The 23,243-nt window shown below is 44.1% G+C and overlaps 1 protein-coding gene across 2 annotated transcripts in view; it reads left to right on the top strand.

The window, feature by feature from the left end:
- LOC311149275 (sodium- and chloride-dependent GABA transporter 2-like) overlaps positions 1-23,243 on the top strand; it is a 44,705-nt gene that overhangs the window by 13,013 nt on the left and 8,449 nt on the right. For both annotated transcript variants that reach the window (XM_084186400.1, XM_084186401.1), the window contains one exon: positions 607-741. In XM_084186400.1, the coding sequence (XP_084042526.1) occupies positions 607-741 (135 nt within the window). The remainder of the gene's footprint in view (positions 1-606; positions 742-23,243) is intronic.

The raw sequence follows: 23,243 nt of genomic DNA, 5'->3' as shown, positions 1-23,243 counted from the left end.
CACCGGTATATAGAAAGGTGTTCTTACCGGAAAGGCTCTTAAATTCCAAAAGTCAATAGCAGAGTCTCTGGCAATGAATAGGACCAAGAGTTGCTACTGGTCTGGTCACTTGTTCAGGATATATTCTAAGTATTTATACACATTTTCTTAATGTTACTTAACACCTTTGGACAGCCAAGTACTCTAGGTATGTGGTCCTGTTGTAGTCTGGCAGATAACGTGATACAGTAGCTGAGATGACTACACTCTTAGAAAAAAGGTTTTTTTGGTTCCAGGTAGAACCCTTTTTGGTTCCAGGTGGAACCCTTTTGGGTTCCAGTTAGAACCCTTTCTACAGAAGGTTCTACGTGGAACCCAAAGGGGTTTTACCTGGAACCAAAAAGGGTTATCCCTATGGTGACAGCCGAAGAACCCTTTTAGGTTCAGATAGCACTTTTTTTACTAGAGACCATTCATTTACTCTTTTGCTTCTTGTTATGAATAGACACCTGGTTAACCCGCTATGTTGTAAATTGCTATCTGTGATCCTTGGTGCTGTACTGTATTGCACTGTGTATACTGTAGCCATGTGTATGTACAGTACAACCCTAACCCTGTTCCCCTCAGGTTGTGTATTTTACAGCTACCTTCCCGTACATCATGCTGTGTATACTGCTCATCAGAGGGGTCACCCTGCCTGGAGCCTTCATAGGAATCAAGTTCTACCTCTACCCAGACTTGGGACGCCTGTCCGACCCACAGGTATGCACACACAAACACACACACTCACACATGTTGTACGTACACACGCATCCCGACCATCACATCTGTGGGAAGTGGAAAAACCCCACAGTGTGTGTGGACACAGTGTTTGACACGATGACCCTATAGACTGACTGACCCAGCGCTCCTCTGACCTCTGCCTGTCAGCAATAGAACACCTCACAGTCACACCTCTTGTGTATGCCCAAGGTTACTATAGTTACTGTAGAACTGTGTTCCTGTATATAGCACTTGGACAATGAATGATTCACTTCATTAGATGAGCTGTTGAGTGAGTAATACTAATATGAAAGTGATTATTATACTGTGATTAGGAGGAGTGGTGCTTTGGGAGTGATGTAGGAATGTGCTCCAACGCCTTGGGAGCTAGCGGAATATCATCAAGAATGTTATCAAGATGGATCATTAAGAAATAAAACCTTGTCTGATCAAGAGAGCAGAACATGACATGGGAAAAAGCAGGAGGACATTGTCTTTTAAAATAATGCTGTGCCAGAGAATGACGGAATCTGTAAAGTTGGCAGTCCCTATAAATATTTGACGAGTAGACGAGTGATGAATGTCCATTGAACAAGGGCATGAGGAATGTGGTCAGCATAGCGCCTGGGCTAGTTCTGAGAGAGAGAGAGAGAGAGAGAGAGAGAGAGAGAGAGAGAGAGAGAGAGAGAGAGAGAGAGAGAGAGAGAGAGAGAGAGAGAGAGAGAGAGAGAGAGAGAGAGAGTAGAGAGTAGAGAGAGAGTAGAGAGAGAGAGTAGAGAGAGAGAGAGAGAGAGAGAGAGAGGGGTCACCCCCATCAATCAGATCACAGTCTACTTGAACAGAGCAATACTCAATCATGAGTCATGAAAGCCAAAGGAACTGCATAATATTAAGAAATGCTATAGATGGAAGGAAAGTAGTGTCAAAAACTAGTAGGCAACAACAAATTCAATCCCTTTTAGACAACTTCCTGGGGGAAAAATACTTTCACTGCAATAGTGAAGGTGTAAACTTGCCAATAGAAAGCCTAAACAGTACATTTGATCATCAAATCTAACAATTTCAAGCAGACAACCTAAGAAAATTAACAACAGTGACAAGAAAGAAATTGAGAAACCTATCCAACCAAGAACATTGAGACCCAGAAAACAGTCCATTTACATTTTAGTAGATGCTCTTATCCAGAGCAACTTACATTTTCATACTGGTCCCCCACGGGAATCAAACTCACAACCCTGGCGTTGTAAGCGCCATACTCTACCAACTGAGCCACACAGGGTCGTAGAGTACAGAAATATAATAAGAAAAAGGAACAGCACGTCAGAAATCAGCTCAATGTAATTGAATAATCCATAGAATCTAACCACTTCTGGGCAAATGGTAACACACTAAACAAACAACAACATGAAGAATGATCTTTCCTTCCCACCATATTGTGAAAATAAAAATATACAGTACCAGTCAAAAGTTTGGACACACCTACTCATTCAAGGGTTTTTCTTTATTTAATTTTTTTTTTACATTGTAGAATAATAGTGAAGACATCAAATCTATGAAATAACACATATGGAATCATATAGTAACCAAAAAAGTGTTAAACAAATCAAAATATATTTTATATTTGAGATTCTTCAAATAGCCTCCCTTTGTCTTGATGACAGCTTTGCACACTCTTGGCATTCTCTCAACCAGCTTCATGAGGTAGTCACCTGGAATGCATTTCAATTAACTGGTGTGCCTTCTTAAAAATTTATTTGTGAAATTTATTTCCTTAATGTGTTTGAGCCAATTCGTTGTGTTGTGACAAGGTGGTGGGGGGGGGGGGGGGGTATACAGAGGATAGCCCTATTTGGTAAAAGACCAAGTCCATATTATGGCAAGAACAGCTCAAATAAGCAAAGAGAAATTACAGTCCATCATTACTTTAAAGACATGAAGGTCAGTCAATACGGAACATTTCAAGAACTTTGAGTTTCTTCAAGTGCAGTCGCAAAAACCATCAAACGCTATGATGAAACTGTCTCTCATGAGAACCGCCACAGGGATGGAAGACCCAGAGTTACCTCTGCTGCAGAGGACAAGTTCATTAGAGTTACCAGCCTCATAAATTGCAGCCCAAATAAATGCTTCACGGAGTTCAAGTAACAGACACATCTCAACATCAACTGTTCAGAGGAGACTGTGTGAATCAGGCCTTCATGGTCGATTGCTGGAAATAAACCACTACTAAAGGACACCAATAATAAGAAGAGACCTGCTTGGGCCAAGAAACACGAGTAATGGACATTAGACCGGTGGAAATGTGTCCTTTGGTATGGGTCCAAATTGGAGATTTTTGGTTCCAACCGCCGTGTCTTTGTGAGAAGCGGTGTGGGTGAATGGATGATCTCTGCATGTGTATTTACCACCGTAAAGCATGGAGGAGGAGGTGTTATGGTGTGGGGGTGCTTTGCTGGTGACACTGTCTGTGATTGATTTAGAATTCAAGCCACACTTAACCAGCAGGGCCACCACAGCATTCTGCAGCGGTACACCATCCCATCTGGTTTGGGCTTAGTGGGACTATCATTTGATTTTCAACAGGACAATGACCCAACACACATCCAGGCTGTGTAAGGGCTATTTTACCAAGAAGGAGAGTGATGGAGTGCTGCATCACATGACCTGGCCTCCACAACCCAATTGAGGTGGTTTGGGATGAGTCGGACGGCAGAGTGAAGGAAAAGCAACCAACAAGTGCTCAGCATAAATGGGAACTCCTTCAAGACTGTTGGAAAAGCATTCCAGGTGAAGCTGGTTGAGAGAATGCCAAGATTGTGCAAAGCTGTCATCAAGGCAAAGGGTGGCTATTTGAAGAATCTCAAATATAAAATATATTTTCATTTGTTTAACACTTTTTTGGTTACTACATGATTCCATATGTGTTATTTCATAGTTTTGATGTCTTCACTATTATTCTACAATGTAGAAAATAGTAAAAAATGAAGAAAACCACTTGAATGAGTAGGTGTGTCCAAACTTTTGACTGGGCTCCTTAGTTCCAGTGCAGGGAAATCTTAATGCTACAGCATACAATGACACTCTAGACGATTCTGTGTTTCCAACTTTGTGGCAACAGTTTGGGGAAAGCCCTTTCCTGTTTCAGCTTGACAATGCCCCCATGCACAAAGCGAGGTCCATACAGAAATGGTTTGTCGAGATCGGTGTGTAAGAACTTGACTGGCCTGCACAGAGCCCTGACTTCAACTCCATCGAACACCTTTGGGATGAATTGTAATGCCGACTGCGAGCCATGCCTAATCGCCCAAGATCAGTGCCGACCTCACTAATGCTCTTGTGGCTGAATGGAAGCAAGTCCCCGCAGCAATGTTCCAACATCTAGTGGAAAGCCTTCCCAGAACAGTGGAGGGTGTAGCAGCAAAGGGGGGACCAACTCCAGATTAATGCCCATGATTTTGGAATGAGATGTTAGACGAGCAGGTGTCCACATACTTTTGGTAATTTAGTGTATCAACCGTAGATGCTTTTACATCCACCCTCCCACCCCCCTACTGGCGACCAGAGAAAAACCTCCCCATATCACCCCTTCCCTGTGGGCTGAAAGCAAATAAATAAAACATAAAATATATATGTATACACACTGAGTATACAATACATTAATTACACCTGCTCTTTCCATGAAATAGACTGACCAGGTGAAAGCTATGTTCCCTTATTGATGTCACCTGTTAAATCCACTTCAATCAGTGTAGATGAAGGGAAGGAGACTGTTTAAAGAAGGATTTTTAAGCCTTGAGACACTTGAGACATGGATTGTGTATGTGTGCCATTCAGAGGGTGAATGGGCAAGACAAAACATGTATGTGCCTTTGAACGTGGTATGGTAGTAGGTGCCAGGCACACCGGTTTGTGTCAAGAAATGCAAAGCTCCTGGGCTTTTCACGCGCAACAGTTTCCTATGGGTATTAAGAATGGTCCACCACCCAAAGGACATACAGCCAACATGACACAACTGTGGGAAGCATTGGAGTAAACATGGGCTAGCATCCCTGTGGAACACTTCATCATTGGATGGTTCGTAATTGGGTTTCCCAAGGGATTCCATAGGCTAGCATAGCTGACCTAAGTTGTAAATATAGAAAAAAGGAGTTGCCTGGTAATGTACAGTATATGTGTCTGTCGAATCTCGGAATGTTCTCAAACCTATACTGTCCATGATATCAGCAAAGGTACGGATTCCACGTTTTGATCATTGGGGGGATGCAAAAGGCTGCCTTCCAGATCGCAAGGCATTATTGTGAATTATTGGAATATGGGCATGCCATTTTGAGTCCGAGTTACATTGTTTTAAAATGTTGCGGCAAATAGAAATTATGTGAGCAATAATAGGACCAAAGCGTAGGTTACATTGTTTAAGGGATACAGTGGTTCCTCAATTAAACGTTCCGTAATACTACGGTGTGGTAAGGTGTTTTACTGTGCTTGCAGTTAATGCTTGTTCCAACCACCAGAGGGCATCTTTGTGCACATCTACTCCATTTATTAATCAGGGCTTTTGAAGCTGAGCAAAGATAACCATGCCATGCGATAGTGAATACACTTCATGATTAAAATTGAAATATATATTTCATTGTAGGCCCATAGGAAGAAAAAAATAAATAGATCGAGCCAGCCAAGTCCCATAATAGTGTATGAAATATTCAGATGGTTAATGGCCGACATTTGGTATTTTCAATTAAATCTGGTCGTTTCAATTCAAATGTGACTCGTTCCATTCTCCATTCTCTTTTTGATATTATGTCATGGCCTTTCTTTATACATTATTTTCGTTGTTGCCCGTTCTCCGTATAAAAGTGCTGTATGGGTTTTGACTGACAGCCATTATAAACTTCAGCAACAAGAAGATGCCCCCATCCCTCCTGCTAATTGGGCTACTTTTGAACATATGTTGTTGTCTGATTGAGGGAAATGCTGTAAATCGAGATGCCACCAGATGCTTCTTTCTATTGTTGTTATCTATTCGGTAACATTCCATAATCATTCATTCATTCAGAAGGTTAAAACCCAATATGCATGCTGAGCTTGCTCCTGTCCTCGCTCAGATGACTGACCGCAGCATCTATCCGTAGCCTAAACTGCATTTTCACACCTAGCCGAGCTATTACACTATCCTTTTGTAAATATTTGGAGGTGTAAATGTTTTTGTCCGAGAATCTCTCTCCTCTTGCGCTATAGAGTCCTGCATGGGTTTCAAAAATCAGCTGGCGGGAGGTCCTGGAGTGGAGAGAGAGCTTGGGTAATGGCGCAATTACACTTGACATTTGGACTGACGATTTTCCAAAAATAGGATACTTGTGCCCTACACTCCTTTACATAAACAAAGAGTGGGTGCTCGTGGAGCGGGTGCAATTCACCACAAAATGGGACAGTTCCCAGCGCAGAACTGAAGATAACAGAAGGCCAGCTATTCTGATAGAATGCTTGTGGGGATCTTGTTGATTTCCTCTATGCTTCAAAGAGGCCACACTTGCAATGGAGGAAAGCAAACAGGATACTCTTCACCTGGTAATTGTGTCTTCGAGGGGAAGCAAGCTGACCAGGCACGGTGGATGACATCGTTTTTCTGCACAGCAGTGAATGGACTGTTTTTGAAGTTATTGTTTCAGTAGCTTTATTTGTTGGCTAATTCAGGCTTTCGTTTAAGTGCTGAATATGATATTTTTGCTAATTAAATTGGCTACTTCTTTGTCGAAAGTTTTTTTTTGTTGTTGCTTTATTTGTTGTCTAATTCAGGCTTTCATTCATAGGCCTTACGCAGGCCATGGGCCTAAAGCGGTGTGGCTGGTAAAAGTTTCAGTAGGCTTATACTAAATAAATGTAGAATTTTTGCAGCCTATATTCGACTCTGGGAATTGTTTATACAACGGGTTGTTCTAATCCTGAATGCTGATTGGTTAAAATTGCATTCCAGCCGGTGTCTATTCCACAAGTTACCACCGGCTAAATCTATGACTTTAATTGCCTATTTACTCTGTTCTATCTGACTGCGCAACCCACAGTCTCATCAGCCCAGCCAGTCAATTTATAAACTTGATATCCACTATAAAAAGCATCTAGACATTATCACATTTATTTTAGACTAACATTTAGTTTTCAACAGCGGAGATTTGTATTAACCTTGCTGTCTGTCTCTCCAACATTTGCAACATTGTTTCAATATTCAAATTCGATCTCAAATTCGATCTCCCATAGTAATGAACATGTCGGGAGTCAGGACGAGACAGACAGGCAGGCAGCGTTTCTCAGCCAGTCGAAATCATGAATCAGCTGGCATCATTTTTATGGATATATACAAAGAAATGTCAATGGAAAAAAGGTAAAACGAAACAAAGTGCAGCTAGTTTGCAGTCTTTCCAGCTTCAGTTTGAAATGATCGTGTTAGCTGTGTTGTTGGCTAGCTCCTCTGAACAACAGTGTCCTGACGAGAGAGCACATTTTCTATGTCAGGCGAAAGCGTGCCTCATTAGCTCATTGTTATGGATGCATCCCAAAAAATGTCACTAGAAAACAGTTTAAACAAATGCAAATGCAGCTACTGTTGTTATTATGGCTGCACTGTTTGACGTGACTGTAAGTTAGCCGTAGTTGGCTGGCTAGCAAGCAAGGGATAAGAACGTTGCCAGCCAGTATGGCAATGGAACATTTAGAATGAACGACTGGGTCGCGTCCATAGATACAGAACAAAAAGACTGAACGACTGGGTTGCGTCTCTGGCAACTGAACCGATAAAACGAACAACCAGCTGGGTTGGGTAGCAACCCTAGATTTGTGTCGGGACTATATCTTGTGGAAGGATGAAATAGTATGAATAAATTCATAAAAATAACATTTTTTATGAAAATATGTCAATCATTATTTGAATATTTTTGGTAACATGTTGTATAAAACTGATAATGCCCTTGAAGCCGGTGTTTGGAGGATATATTGGCACGGTTTGCCGGCCCGAGACGAACCCCCGTGCCAATATATCCTCCAAACACCGGCTTCTCGGGCATTATCACTTAATTCAATTAAACTATGTTATTATCTAAACAACATTGAATGTAAATGTTTTGTTTTGTTATGTCGGCGATAGGCTTTCATTAGGTTATGGCTCTTTCAAAGTGATTTGAGTTGTCAATGTGCCACATTGCATTGTGAAAATAAAAATATACAGTACCAGTCAAAAGTTTGGACACACCTACTCATTCAAGGGTTATTCTTAATTTTTACTATTTTCTACATTGTAGAATAATAGTGAAGACATACAAAATATGAAATAACACATATGGAATCATGTAGTAACCAAAAAAGTGTTATACAAATGAAAATATATTTTATTTGAGATTCTTCAAATAGCCACCCTTTGCCTTGATGACAGCTTTGCACACTCTTGGCATTCTCTCAACCAGCTTCAGCTGGAATGCTTTTCCAACAGTCTTGAAGGAGTTCCCACATATGCTGAGCACTGTTGAAAATCAAATGATAGTCCCACTAAGCCCAAACCAGATGGGATGGTGTACCGCTGCAGAATGCTGTGGTGGCCCTGCTGGTTAAGTGTGGCTTGAATTCTAAATCAATCACAGACAGTGTCACCAGCAAAGCACCCCCACACCATAACACCTCCTCCTCCATGCTTTACGGTGGGAACTACACATACGAGATCATCTGTTCACCCACACCGCATATCACAAAGACACGGAGGTTGTAACCAAAAATCTCCAATTTGGACTCCATTGCTCGTGTTTCTTGGCCCTAGCAAGTCTCTTCTTATTATTGGTGTCCTTTAGTAGTGGTTTCTTTGCAGCAATTTGACCATGAAGGCCTGATTCACACAGTCTCCCCTGAACAGTTGATGTTGAGATGTGTCTGTTACTTGAACTCTGTAAAGCATTTATTTGGGCTGCAATTTCTGAAGCTGGTAACTCTAATGAACTTATCCTCTGCAGCAGAGGTCACTCTGGGTCTTCCATTCCTACGGCGGTCCTCATGAGAGCCAGTTTCATCAAAGCGCTTGATAGTTTTTGCGACTGCACTTGAATAAACGTTCAAAGTTCTTGAAATGTTCCGTATTGACTGACCTTCATGTCTTAAAGTATTTGAGCTGTTCTTGCCATAATATGGACTTGGTCTTTTACCAAATAGGGCTATCTTCTGTATACCCCCACTACCTTGTCACAACAGAAGTGATTGGCTCAAATGCATTAAGAAGGAAAGACATTCCACAAATTAACTTTTAAGAAGGCACATCTGTTAATTGAAATGCATTCCAGGTGACTACCTCATGAAGCTGGTTGAGAGAATGCCAAGAGTGTGCAAAGCTGTCATCAAGGCAAATGGTGGCTATTTCAATAATCTGAAATATAAAATATATTTTGATTTGTTTAACACTTCTTTTCTGGTTACTACATGATTCCATATGTGTTATTTCATAGTTTTGATGTCTTCACTATTATTCTACAATGTAAAAAAAAAAACTTTAATGAGTAGGTGTGTCCAAACTTTTGACTGGTAGTGTATAATTCTTAATTCATGGCATGATTTATTTTATCCAAATGTTGAATAGACATGCAGACAAATTCATTTGTGCAGGAAAAAGGAATAATAGCCTACTGTCTGGAGTCATAAAAACAATTAGGCTAAATAAATTGTTGTTATTTTGTTGGCCTTCTCTCTTCAATATAATCATTCAGAAGGTTAAACCCATAGGCCCGCAGTAAATTAAATCATATTACCAGGTACATTTTTCATTGGATTGTACTCCCTACAGTATGTACAGTAGAGAGGGGGTAGCCTATTATAGCCTTAATATGCTTGTACTCGTCATTGTTGATGAAATACGAGTGCTGTAGGCTAATAGGTGTGTTGGACAAATGACAAGCTCGCATCTGATTATTCATTATTAATAGGATTTATTTTATTTCATTCATTTACATACTTCATTGTAACCACAATGTCACAAATAATTGAACACACACACACACACACACAACATGAGCATATTAACTTGGTAAAATGTTTTATTTATTAAAGACGATTAGAAAGAATGTGTCTGTACTTATTTATTTTGAACCAAAGCCACGAATGAGTGAGGGCTCTTTTCAATCTGCATCGTGGAAATTCAGCTTTACAGCGAGATTGAAATTTAAAAGAATGTTCAAGCTTTAGCGGGTACTGCATTCACGGTAAACGCTGCTTATGTCGGCTCAATCGGAAATTACCTTAAAATGTATATCGTGCGGAATCTGGAAAAGTTCCGCTTCCAGTCTGTGTACCTGACTTAGTGGATGAACGGAACTCTTCAGAAACCATCGGCAAAGTTTATATTGAAGGCTTGGCCTATTTAGAAGGCTATTTTGCAGCATAAAGCTATATTTGTAAAGGTATTGGAACTTTTTGTCACTCATTTTGTGGCACAGTCTCCGTGGATTTCTCTCCCGACAGCCAGAGACAGTAGCCACAGCTCAAAGTTGCTCGAATTTCATAGTTTCAAAGTTTCAAAGTAATTTCAAAGTTGCTCGAATATCCACAGTTGGGAAATTGATCCTTTTTTAATTAGTTGAGATAGAATCTACATTCGGCCTACAGCCAATACATTTTTATTTATTTCTCTGCACCCCTCACTGCATCAAGACCGCATTGTCTGCTTCATATGAGGCTTTCGTTTAGGAAGGTCCTAAAAAACACGATACTAAGACAATGTATTTCAAAAGAACAGAATAGCATGTTTACAGTTTTTATTTATCTGTGCTTAGTAGCCGAGGCTAAATGGCTGCGCCATCAACGTGTTAATTTAGCAGACATTACTCGCGTATATTCAGTCATGTATTTTACAGTAAGAATATAACAGAACATTTTAGTTTCTCTTACTGTCACGTTCGTTTACAGACGGGAAGGACCAAGGCGCAGCGTGATATGCATACATGTTTATTTATATGAATAAACAACCGACAAATCAACAAATGAAAGGAAACGTGAAGTCCAAGGTAGACAAACAACATACCTCACACGGAACAAGATCCCACAACCCACTAGTGCCAATAGGCTACCTAAGTATGGTCCCCAATCAGAGACAACAAGCGACAGCTGCCTCTGATTGGGAACCACACCGGCCAACATAGATCTAGACGATCTAGATCTAAACCTAGAAAACACAACATGGACAAACACAGCAAGGAAAATACACACCCTGACTCAACATACAAGCGTCCTCTGAGTCAGGGCGTGACAGTACCCCCCCCCCCCCCCCCCCCCAAAGGTGCGGACTCCGACCGCACAACATAAACATAACAGGGTAGGGGCCGGGTGGGCATTCCACCTCGGAGGCGGATCCGGCTCAGGGCGTGACGACCACTTACTCTCCGCCTCCCTGTTGCGCCTCTCTGGTCTGGACCTCAGCGCGCTGCTTCCCCTCTCCTTCCTCCCACGAAGTACCAAGCCCTGTCTGGACCCTGATGTGGGAGACCCTGAACCTGGAGAGGGGCTGACGTCTGGGTCTGGACTGGAGCCGCTGACTGGAGCTGGACCGGGCACCGGTGGAGCGGACTGCACAGGCTCCGGACTGGAGCCGCTGACCGGAGCTGGACTAGGCACCGGTGGAGCGGACTGCTCTGGCTCCGGAGTGGAGCCGCTGACCGGATCTGGACTGGACCCTGGTGGAGCGGACTGCTCTGGCTCCGGAGTGGAGCAGCTGACCGGTGACGGACCAGGCACCGGTGGAACAGGTACGGGCCGTGCCGGACTGGACACATGCACCACTGGCTTGGTGCGAGGGGCAGGAACAGGCCGGGCCGGGCTGGCGACACGCACCACTGGCTTGGTGCGAGGGGCAGGAACAGGCCGGGCTGGCGACGCGCACCACTGGCTTGGTGCGAGGGACAGGAACAGGCCGGACCGGGCTGGCGACGCGCACCACTGGCTTGGTGCGAGGGGCAGGAACAGGCCGGGCCGGGCTGGCGACGCGCACCACTGGCTTGGTGCGAGGGGCAGGAACAGGCCGGACCGGGCTGGCGACGCGCACCACTGGCTTGGTGCGAGGGGCAGGAACAGGCCGGGCCGGGCTGGCGACGCGCACCACTGGCTTGGTGCGAGGGACAGGAACAGGCCGGACCGGGCTGGCGACGCGTACCACTGGCTTGGTGCGAGGGGCAGGAACAGGCCGGGCCGTACTGGGAACACGCACCACTGGCTTAGTGCGGGAAGCAGGAACAGGACGGGCCGGACTGGCGACGCGCACCACTGGCTTGGTGCGAGGGGCAGGAACGGGTCGGGCTGTACTGGGAACACGCACCACTGGCTTAGTGCGGGAAGCAGGAACGGGCCGGACCGGACTAGCGACACACACCACTTGCTTGGTGCGAGGAGCGGGACTGGATTCCTTTATTAACATTTACATTTTTACATTTTAGTCATTTAGCAGACGCTCTTATCCAGAGCGACTTACAGGAGCAATTAGGGTTAAGTGCCTTGCTCAAGGGCACATTTACGTCATTTAGCAGACGCTCTTATCCAGAGCGACTTACAAATTGGTGCATTCACCCTATAGCCAGTGGGATAACCACTTTCCAATTATTATTATTTATTTTTTTTGGGGTGGGGGGGTAGAAGGATTACTTTATCCTATCCCAGGTATTCTTTAAAGAGGTGGGGTTTCAAATGTCTCCGGAAGGTGGTGAGTGACTCCGCTGTCCTGGCGTCGAGAGGGAGCTTGTTCCACCATTGGGGTGCCAGAGCAGCGAACAGTTTTGACTGGGCTGAGCGGGAACTATGCTTCCGCAGAGGAAGGGGAGCCAGCAGGCCAGAGGTGGATGAACGCAATGCCCTCGTTTGGGTGTAGGGACTGATCAGAGCCTGAAGGTACAGAGGTGCCGTTCCCCTCACTGCTCCATAGGCAAGCACCATGGTCTTGTAACGGATGCGAGCTTCAACTGGAAGCCAGTGGAGTGTACGGAGGAGGGGTGTGACGTGAGAGAACTTGGGAAGGTTGAACACCAGACGGGCTGCGGCATTCTGGATGAGTTGTAGGGGTTTAATGGCACAGGCAGGGAGCCCAGCCAACAGCGAGTTGCAGTAATCCAGACGGGAGATGACAAGTGCCTGGATTAGGACCTGTGCCGCTTCCTGTGTAAGGCAGGGTCGTACTCTCCGAATGTTGTAGAGCATGAACCTGCAGGATCGGGTCACCGCCTTGATGTTAGCGGAGAACGACAGGGTGTTGTCCAGGGTCACGCCAAGGCTCTTCGCACTCTGGGAGGAGGACACAACGGAGTTGTCAACCGTGATGGCGAGATCATGGAACGGGCAGTCCTTCCCCGGGAGGAAGAGCAGCTCCGTCTTGCCAGGGTTCAGCTTGAGGTGGTGATCCGTCATCCATACTGATATGTCTGCCAGACATGCAGAGATGCGATTCGCCACCTGGTTATCAGAAGGGGGAAAGGAGAAGATTAGTTGTGTATCGTCAGCGTAGCAATGATAGGAGAGGCCATGTGAGGATATGACAGAGCCAAGTGACTTGGTGTATAGGGAGAAAAGGAGAGGGCCTAGAACTGAGCCCTGGGGGACACCAGTGGTGAGAGCACGTGGTGCGGAGACAGCTTCTCGTCACGCCACTTGGTAGGAGCGACCGGTCAGGTAGGACGCAATCCAGGAGTGAGCCGCGCCGGAGATGCCCAGCTCGGAGAGGGTGGAGAGGAGGATCTGATGGTTCACAGTATCAAAGGCAGCAGACAGGTCTAGAAGGACAAGAGCAGAGGAGAGAGAGTTAGCTTTAGCAGTGCGGAGAGCCTCCGTGACACAGAGAAGAGCAGTCTCAGTTGAATGACCAGTCCTGAAACCTGACTGGTTTGGATCAAGAAGGTCATTCTGAGAGAGATAGCAAGAGAGTTGGCTAAAGACGGCACGCTCAATAGTTTTGGAAAGAAAAGAAAGAAGGGATACTGGTCTGTAGTTGTTGACATCAGTGGGATCGAGTGTTGGTTTTTTGAGAAGGGGTGCAACTCTCGCTCTCTTGAAGACGGAAGGGACATAGCCAGCGGTCAAGGATGAGTTGATCAGCGAGGTGAGGTAGGGGAGAAGGTCACCGGAGATGGTCTGGAGAAGAGAGGAGGGGATGGGGTCAAGCGGGCAGGTTGTTGGGCGGCCTGCAGTCACTAGTCGCAAGATTTTATCTGGAGAGAGAGGGGAGAAAGAAGTCAAAGCATAGGGTAGGGCAGTGTGAGCAGGACCAGCAGTGTCATTAGACTTAACAAACGAGGATCGGATGTCGTCAACCTTCTTTTCAAAGTCATCCACAGAGAGGGAGGGGGGGGGGGGGGGGGAGGATTCAGCAGTGAGGAGAATGTGGCAAAGAGCTTCCTAGGGTTAGAGGCAGATGCTTGGAATTTAGAGTGGTAGAAAGTGGCCTTAGCAGCAGAAACAGATGAAGAAAATGTAGAGAGGAGGGAGTGAAAAGATGCCAGGTCGGCAGGGAGTTTAGTTTTCTTCCATTTCCGCTCAGCTGCCCGGAGCTCTGTTCTGTGAGCTCGCAATGAGTCGTCAAGCCACGGAGCTGGAGGGGAGGACCGAGCCGGCCGGGAGGATAGGGGACACAGGGAGTCAAAGGATGCAGAAAGGGAGGAGAGGAGGGTTGAGGAGGCAGAATCAGGAGATTGGAGGGAGAAGGATTGAGCAGAGGGAAGAGATGATAGGATGGAAGAGGAGAGAGTAGTGGGAGAGAGAGAGCGAAGGTTGCGGCGGCGCGTTACCATCTGTGTAGGGGCAGAGTGAGTAGTGTTGGAGGAGAGCGAGAGAGAAAAGGATACAAAGTAGTGGTCGGAGACATGGAGGGGAGTTGCAGTGAGATTAGTAGAAGAGCAACATCTAGTAAAGATGAAGTCAAGCGTATTGCCTGCCTTGTGAGTAGGGGGGGACGGTGAGAGGGTGAGGTCAAAAGAGGAGAGGAGTGGAAAGAAGGAGGCAGAGAGAAATGAGTCAAATGTAGACGTAGGGAGGTTGAAATCCCCCAAAACTGTGAAGGGTGAGCCATCCTCAGGAAAGGAACTTATCAAGGCGTCAAGCTCATTGATGAACTCTCCAAGGGAACCTGGAGGGCGATAGATGACAAGGATATTAAGCTTAAATGGGCTAGTGACTGTGACAGCGTGGAATTCAAATGAGGAGATAGACAGATGGGTTAGGGGAAAAATTGAGAATGACCACTTGGGAGAGATGAGGATTCCTGTGCCACCACCCCTCTGACCAGATGCTCTCGGGGTATGCGAGAACACATGGTCAGACGAGGAGAGAGCAGTAGGAGTAGCAGTGTTTTCAGTGGTAATCCATGTTTCCGTCAGCGCCAGGAAGTCGAGGGACTGGAGGGTAGCATAGGCTGGGATGAAGTCAGCCTTGTTGGCAGCAGAACGGCAGTTCCAGAGGCTGCCTGAGACCTGGAACTCCAGGTGTGTGGTGCGTGCAGGGACCACCAGGTTAGAGAGGCAGCAGCCACGCGGTGTGAGGCGTTTGTGTAGCCTGTGCGGAGAGGAGAGAACAGGGATAGGCAGAGGCATAGTTGACAGGCTGTAGCAGATGGCTACAATAATGCAGAGGAGATCGGAATGAAATGAACTAACCCCCGCTCCTTCTGCTGCCTAACCAGCTCCTCTCGCCGTGCCTCTACACTTTCCTTCTCCCTTATAGCCTCCTGTAGTGCCTCCCTCTGACCGAATAACTCCTGCTCCCTCTGAACCAATAGCCCCCGTAACATGGTGGCCTCCTCTCCTAACCTGCAGATCCCCCCTGTCGCGGCCTCCTGCTGCCTCGTCGTCCACACCGTGTGCCCCCCAAAAAAATGTTCTTGGGGTTGCCTCTCGGGTCTCCGTCGTCGGCACTCCTCTTCCTGTGAGGACTCCTCCGGGAGCCCCCACGAGTTAGGGAACAGAACCTCGTCGTCGTCGTCATCCTCCGACTCCTCAGTATAATACTGTTCCCACTCCTCTTCCCATGGTCGTAGGGACCCAATCTGAAAACCGACCGGGTGCAGTGGTCGGGGCTCCTCTCTCTCGCTCCCCGACCACCCCTTTAGCTCCCCAATTTTTTTTTATTGGGACTGTCTCTCTGGCTTCCTCCTCGACCGGCATCCTCTGCGTTGCCGTTGCACCTCTCCTGCCTGGGTATCCTCCTTCATCGCCTTCCGGTAACGGACGGCCTCCTCCTCCGTAATTCTCCCCCAACCGAGGAGGACATCTACTAATGTAACCTCCTGTTGAATTCCCGGCGTTTGCTCCTGAACACGCTGCTTGGTCCTCGTTTGGTGGGATCTTCTGTCACATTCGTTTACAGACGGGACGGACCAAGGCGCAGCGTGATATGCATACAAGTTTATTTATATGAATAAACAACCAACAAAACAACAAATGAAACGAAACGTGAAGTCCAAGGTAGACAAACAACATACCTCACACGGAACAAGATCCCACAACCCACTAGTGCCAATAGGCTACCTAAGTATGGTCCCCAATCAGAGACAACGAGCGACAGCTGCCTCTGATTGGGAACCACACCGGCCAACATAGATCTAGACGATCTAGATCTAAACCTAGAAAACACAACATGGACAAACACAACAAGGAAAATACACACCCTGACTCAATATACAAGCGTCCTCTGAGTCAGGGCGTGACACTTACAATAAAAACATTACAGTGTAACAACAGTTATGGTAAGTAAGAGGCTATAATCCAGTTACAGCTTCTTCTGACAAAGTAGAAACAAAAAATAGGTATTTTTCCGGGTGTGAGCTGTTGTATGAGGGACAGAGGAAGAGCAATTCTTACACTATCGTTCTAAATTCAATCACCCTCTTCTTCATCATCCTCATCATTCAGTTCATTCAAATTCAATCGTGAAGTAGTGCACAATTATCCATTTTTATCTGGTTTCCATCACCCATTCATCAATTGACATCATTCATTCAGTGAGGAGAGCGACATATTAGCACTTGGGTACCAACGCTTTACACTGAACCCAAAAGCATAATCAGCTTTCTATCTCCCCCTGGCGGTGACACAATATACCTGACTATACCATAATTTACGTCAATGCACCGCAGCATAACCTCAAAACGTTTAATTGAGGAACCACTGTATATCAGTGAAGACCACCTATTCCAGTCTTCCAGGGCAATAGGAGACACCATATTTCTCTCTATACTCAGCCAGGGGGCAGTAACATCATATCTAAATCAATTTAGGAATGGGCAAAATGTTAGTGCCTTGAAATACAATTGAGTTTGGTACTGATAGTCCTCCTACAGTACGTCTTTCCCTCTTTGCAAGTTTGTTAATTTTATCCGGGCTCGCTTACCTTGCGATGTACATTTTGAAACCGCATTATGGATGTTATCTCAATAGCCAGAAGGGGGAGACAAGGGAATAATTGAAATACAGAAATTCAGCCGTGGCAGTATATTCATTTTGACAATGGATATTCTGTCAGTTAAAGCAACTGGAATATTAGTCTACTGAGGTCGGATTGATTTGATTTGAGCGTTCTGTTAAAGTTTCTGGCAATGGTTTTATTTAAGGAAGGAAATATATCTATTCCCAAATATTTATTGAGGTACATTGCTAGATAAAGTAAGTTATCATTGGCGTATAATGAGATGACGTGATCCGTAGAATTGAGAGATATTGGTGTAATTTCTTTCGATTGTCGAATAGCCTGGGCCAGGGGCTCCATAAACAATAAAAATAGCAGAGGTGAGATGGGATCACCTTGCCTGCTACTTCTAGTTATTCTGAACGGAACCAAGCGGGTATTGCCTGTTATTACTATGGCTGAGGGATTGGTATATAGTATTTTCATCATATTCATGAAATTGGAGCCAAGTCCCATATGTTCCAAAACCAACCAAAGATATGACCATTCTAGTCTATCAAAAGCTTTTTCTGCATCAAGAGATAGAACTGCCCAAGGAGCTTTGGTTTCTGATGAAGCAGGTAAGATAAGTAATAGATGACACAGGTTATCTGAGGATAATCGTTTTTTAACAAACCCGCTTTGGTCCGGATGTGCCCATTTAGATAAGTACGTTTCCAGACGGGACGACAGAATTTTTAAAAAATAGTTTAATATCTGTGTTTATCAAAGATAGGGGGCGATAGTGAGAGCACTGGGCGGCATCCTTTTTTAAAAGAAAAGCTAAATTAATGCTGTATTTACATCCCTTCCAAATGAACCTTTGTGAATGGCTGTGTTAATCATTTCAAGTAACAGTGAACCTAATTGGTTACAACATTTTAAATAGATCTCAGGAGGAATACTGTCCCAACCAGGTAATTTGCCTTTATTCATGTTATCCAATGCCCTCTTGAGTTCATGGAGAGAGATTTGGGCTCCCAGCAAGCCGGCTTCCTCAGTTCAGAGAAGAGCAGTTCTTACATCTTTTTAAAAGGACTCAATCTGGCTTTACAATTGGAGGTGTACAATTCTTTATAGAAACTGAAGTATCTTTGGTTGATTAATTTGGGTTCTGATAGTAATTCACCTGATTCAGATTCAATAGTTGCAATATCCGCTAATTGATCATTACTGCGAAGCTTGTTAGCCAGTAGATGACTGGGTCGATTACCATGGAAGTAATGGTTGAGTCTAACTCGAAGGATGGCAAATTATGCTCTCTGTCTTATCAATAGATATAGTTCTGTCTTGACTTTGGAGAGAGTAGTCGCTACATGGTCTCAAAAAACTGTTTGTTGAGAACGTTCTAACGTTGTTAACAACTTTTCAAATTCTGTTATCTTCTTTCATTGTGATTTATTCAGCCCAGATGCAAATGCAGTTGCTTTGTTTTTAATAAAACCTTTAATGGCATCCTATAAAATCTGAGGATCATCTACTGAATTTTTGTTAATCATTATGAATTAATTCAATTCAGTTTCAAATTGATCACAGAAAGTAGGATTTTGTAGTAAGTGACATTAAAGCGCTATCTTGTGGCTTTTTTAAAGGAGATTCTGATGTGTATCTAGCAGTAATAACCATGATGATCAGATAGGCTCATATGTCAAATTTCAATTTTCTTGATTAAATAAAATAGAGGAGTAGATAATAGTACGAAATCGATTCGGGAGAATGTTTTGTGCCGGTTTGAATAGAAAGTGTACTATTTTGCTTTAGGGCTATGAGCTCATCAGGCATCAATGAGGTTGTAATCAGAGAGTATATGTTGGAGAGCCTTGGTTTCCTGTGGATTGTAGTTGGTCTTATTAGATTTGTCCCGCATGTCCAGAATGGCATTCATGTCTGTCCCTATAACCAGTTTTAATTCAGTTAAGTCTAACAATATGCTGTTCAGAGAATCAAACAATCGTAGGATCCATACACATTCATAAAGGCAATTTTCTTTCCATTATGGATACATTTAAGGAAACTGATTCTGCCTTCTTGGTCTTTGCCTTTACCAAGGTTGGTGATTTTGAGTTTCTTATGTATCACTATGATTACGCCCGTAGTTTAGTTTGGGGCTGATGAAAAAGCAGCCAGTTTGTACAAATGGTTGTCTATTCTATCTGCATCCTTTTGGAGCAGGTGTGTTTCTTGGAGCATTGCTATGTCAATATGGTTTCTTGCTAGAATATCATGACAGCTGGAACATTTGATAGGAATATTAAGCCCTTTCAAATTCCACAAGAGAATAGTTAGTGTTGCCATTGTTTTTCTAAAATGTAATTGTCATCTTTAGTGTTGATAAGCCCATGGATGTAAAATAAAAAGCAGGCCCCACAGGGAAACCCACCCATTGGTCGCTCCCCACCCAGAAGACCCTATCTATAAACCATTCCCCCTTCCCCCCCGCCTCCCTCCTCCCTGGCCTCCAGCCCCCCCTCCCCGGTTCCCTGCACTATAATTACAGGGTTGTAGTATAACGGCGAGTGGCAGCCTTATATATGAAATTCCTTAAGCAGCATATTTTCGGTATTAAGGTATTCATAAAAACTATATAATAATAATAAAGTAAAACTAAATAAGTCACTAATTCAGACCTTTACAATGAAGTTAGCAGACTTGATGAGTAAGGGTGGTTAATGAAGAAAAAATGATGAAAATGAAAACAAGAAGAAGATATGACAGATATGCAAGCCTATTGTCTAAACAGTCAAAAATAGGATAGCTGTAGGATCCATATATTGTCCATTGTTCATTAATTGGCATGGTGTCATCACTATGTAAATATCCTGGACCATAGGCAATAGAATTATAACAAGTTCAATACTCAGCAATAATAGTAGTATTGTTCCTTATACCCAAACATGAGAGGTCTCCTCATCATTGTCTTATGCTGAGGGCGGCATCCAATTATAACCATAGGCTAGGCAGCATGATTGTGCATGGATAGCATACCAGAATAAAGGGCCAGTCATGGGGTTCCATCTGTTGGCTTTTCCCCTTGTGTGTTGGGTTTGATGTGCTTCTCGAAGAAGTCTTGAGCTTCCTTGGCAGTGGAAAACGTGTGTTGTGTTCTGGAAGGTCAAGATGAGTTTTGCTTGATGGATGAAACCTCATCTCAGGTTTAGCTTGCATAGCTTGGATCTCACCTCGTTGCAGGTCTCCCTCTGTTTTAGCTGTTCGGCACTCAGGTCTGGGTAGATGCTGATCCTCTTCTCCGCATAGGTCAGCCCCCGGATTCCACTGCAAGACGAACAATTTGCCGCTTGACTTCAAAGCTGTGGATCCGAACAATCATATAACGAGAGCCGTTGCGGAGTTGACCTGTGCAATGCGCAATGTTAATCAGCGGCATGGGACCCAGCAGCTCCTGCCCATACAGTTCATAGAAAAGATTGCTCATGAAGGAAGTTCCACGCCAGTTTCAAGTCCTGTGATCCGCACATTGAATTTACGGGAATGATTTTCGAGTGATTCCGTTTTCTCTTTTAGGAGTTAGATTATCCCTTCCAACTTAGCTTGCACTGTTTCCAGGTTATGGAGTCGCACCTCTGTTGCATTGGCTGTCTTCTCCAGATTTCCACTTTGGTTGAATAGGTACCCACTTTAGCAGTGAGCACTGCCAATGATTCATTTATGGGTTTTAATTGTATGTCGAGGGCAGAGGTAATCTCCTCACAAACAATCTCTTGTATAGTAGCGGCCAACTCTTTCTGTTGTCTGTTGTTGAAAGCTGCCATTTTCCCACAGTTGAATTGTGGACGGACATACTGTGGGAGCATAATAGTGTGGTCCTCTGTAGCTCAGCTGGTAGAGCACGGTGCTTGTAACGCCAAGGTAGTGGGTTCGATCCCCGGGACCACACATACACCAAAAAAAATATGCACCTATGACTGTAAGTCGCTTTGGATAAAAGCGTCTGCTAAATGGCATATTATATTATATAATAGAACTGCTAGTTATTTCTTATCACACAATGAATGTCCCACACCTTAATATTATGTTTTAGGAAATAAGTCTGTTAATTCAGAGTAATTTGCAAAAGAAAGCCACGAAAGGCCACGCGTTTCAATGCATGCCACTGGAACCAGAAACAGTAGTAGATTTCAAAAAAGCTTTTGACTCAATTTGGCATGAGGGTCTTGATGGAAAGTGGTGTTGGGGCAAAAACATATTAAATTATAAAATACATGTACACAAACAACAACTGTGTGGTTAAAATTGGCAAAAAAACACACATTTCTTTCCACAGGGCCGTGGGGTGAGACAGGGATACAGCTTGAGCCCCACCCTCTTCAACATACAGTTGAAGTCGGAAGTTTACATACACTTAGGTTGGAGTCATTAAAACTTGTTTTTCAACCACTCCACACATTTCTTGTTAACAAACTATAGTTTTGGCAAGTCGGTTAGGACATCTACTTTGTGCATGACACAAGTCATTTTTCCAACAATTGTTTACAGACAGATTATTTAACTTATAATTCACTGTATCACAATTCCAGTGGGTCAGAAGTTTACATGCACTAAGTTGACTGTGCCTTTAAACAGCTTGGAAAATTCCAGAAAATGATGTCATGGCTTTAGAAGCTTCTGATAGGCTAATTGACATAATTTGAGTCAATTGGAGGTGTACCTGCGGATGTATTTCAAGGCCTACCTTCAAACTCAGTGCCTCTTTGCTTGACATCATGGGAAAATCAAAAGAAATCAGCCAAGACCTCAGAAAAAGAATTGTAGACCTCCACAAGTCTGGTTCATCCTTGGGAGCAATTTTCAAACGCCTGAAGGTACCACGTTCATCTATACAAACAATAGTACACAAGTATAAACACCATGGGACCACGCAGCCGTCATACGAGCTAAGGAAGGAAACGTGTTCTGTCTCCTAGAGATGAACGTACTTTGGTGCGAAAAGTGCAAATCAATCCCAGAACAACAGCAAAGGACCTTGTGAAGATGCTGGACGAAACAGGTGCAAAAGTATCTATATCCACAGTAAAACAAGTCCTATATCGACATAACCTGAAAGGCCGCTCAGCAAGGAAGAAGCCACTGCTCCAAAATCGCCATAAAAAAGCCAGACTATGGTTTGCAACTGCACATCGGGACAAAGATCGTACTTTTTGGAGAAATGTCCTCTGGTCTGATGAAACAAAAATAGAACTGTTTGGCCATAATGACCATCGTTATGTTTGGAGGAAAAAGGGGGTAGCTTGCAAGCCAAAGAACACCATCCCAACCGTGAAGCACGGGGGTGTCAGCATCATGCTGTAGGGGTGCATTGCTGCAGGAGGGACTGGTGCACTTCACAAAATAGATGACATCATGAGGAAGGAAAATTATGTGGATATATTAAAGCAAAATCTCAAGACATCAGTCAGGAAGTTAAAGCTTGGTCGCAAATGGGTCTTCCAAATGGACAATGACCCCAAGCATACTTCCAAAGTTGTGGCAAAATGGCTTAAGGACAACAAAGTCAAGGTATTGGAGTGGCCATCACAAAGCCCTGACCTCAATCCTATAGAAAATTTGTGGGCAGAACTGAAAAAGCGGATGCGAGCAAGGAGGCCTACTAACCTGACTCAGTTACAGCTCTGTCAGGAGGAATGGGCCAAAATTCACCCAACTTATTGTGGGAAGCTTGTGGAAGGCTACCCGAAACATTTGACCCAAGTTAAACAATTTAAAGGCAATGCTACCAAATACTAATTGAGTGTATGTAAACTTCTGACCCACTGTGAATGTGATAAAAGAAATAAAAGCTGAAATAAATCATTCTCTCTACTATTATTCTGACATTTCACATTCTTAAAATAAGAATTTTTACTAGGATTAAATGTCAGGAATTGTGAAAAACTGAGTTTAAATGTATTTGGCTAAGGTGTATGTAAACTTCCGACTTCAACTGTATACAGTATATCAATCAATTGGCGAGGGCACTAGAACACTCTGCAGAACCTGGCCTCACCCTACTAGAATCTGAAGTAAAATATCTACTGTTTGCTGATGATCACCAGCACCTAGATCTTCTGCACAGA

This window comes from Coregonus lavaretus (genome assembly GCF_964263955.1).
Source record: "Coregonus lavaretus genome assembly, chromosome: 21".
Taxonomy (NCBI): Eukaryota; Metazoa; Chordata; class Actinopteri; order Salmoniformes; family Salmonidae; genus Coregonus; species Coregonus lavaretus.
The sequence above is the reverse complement of the archived record's forward strand: the minus strand, read 5'-3'. Positions and strand labels throughout refer to the sequence as shown.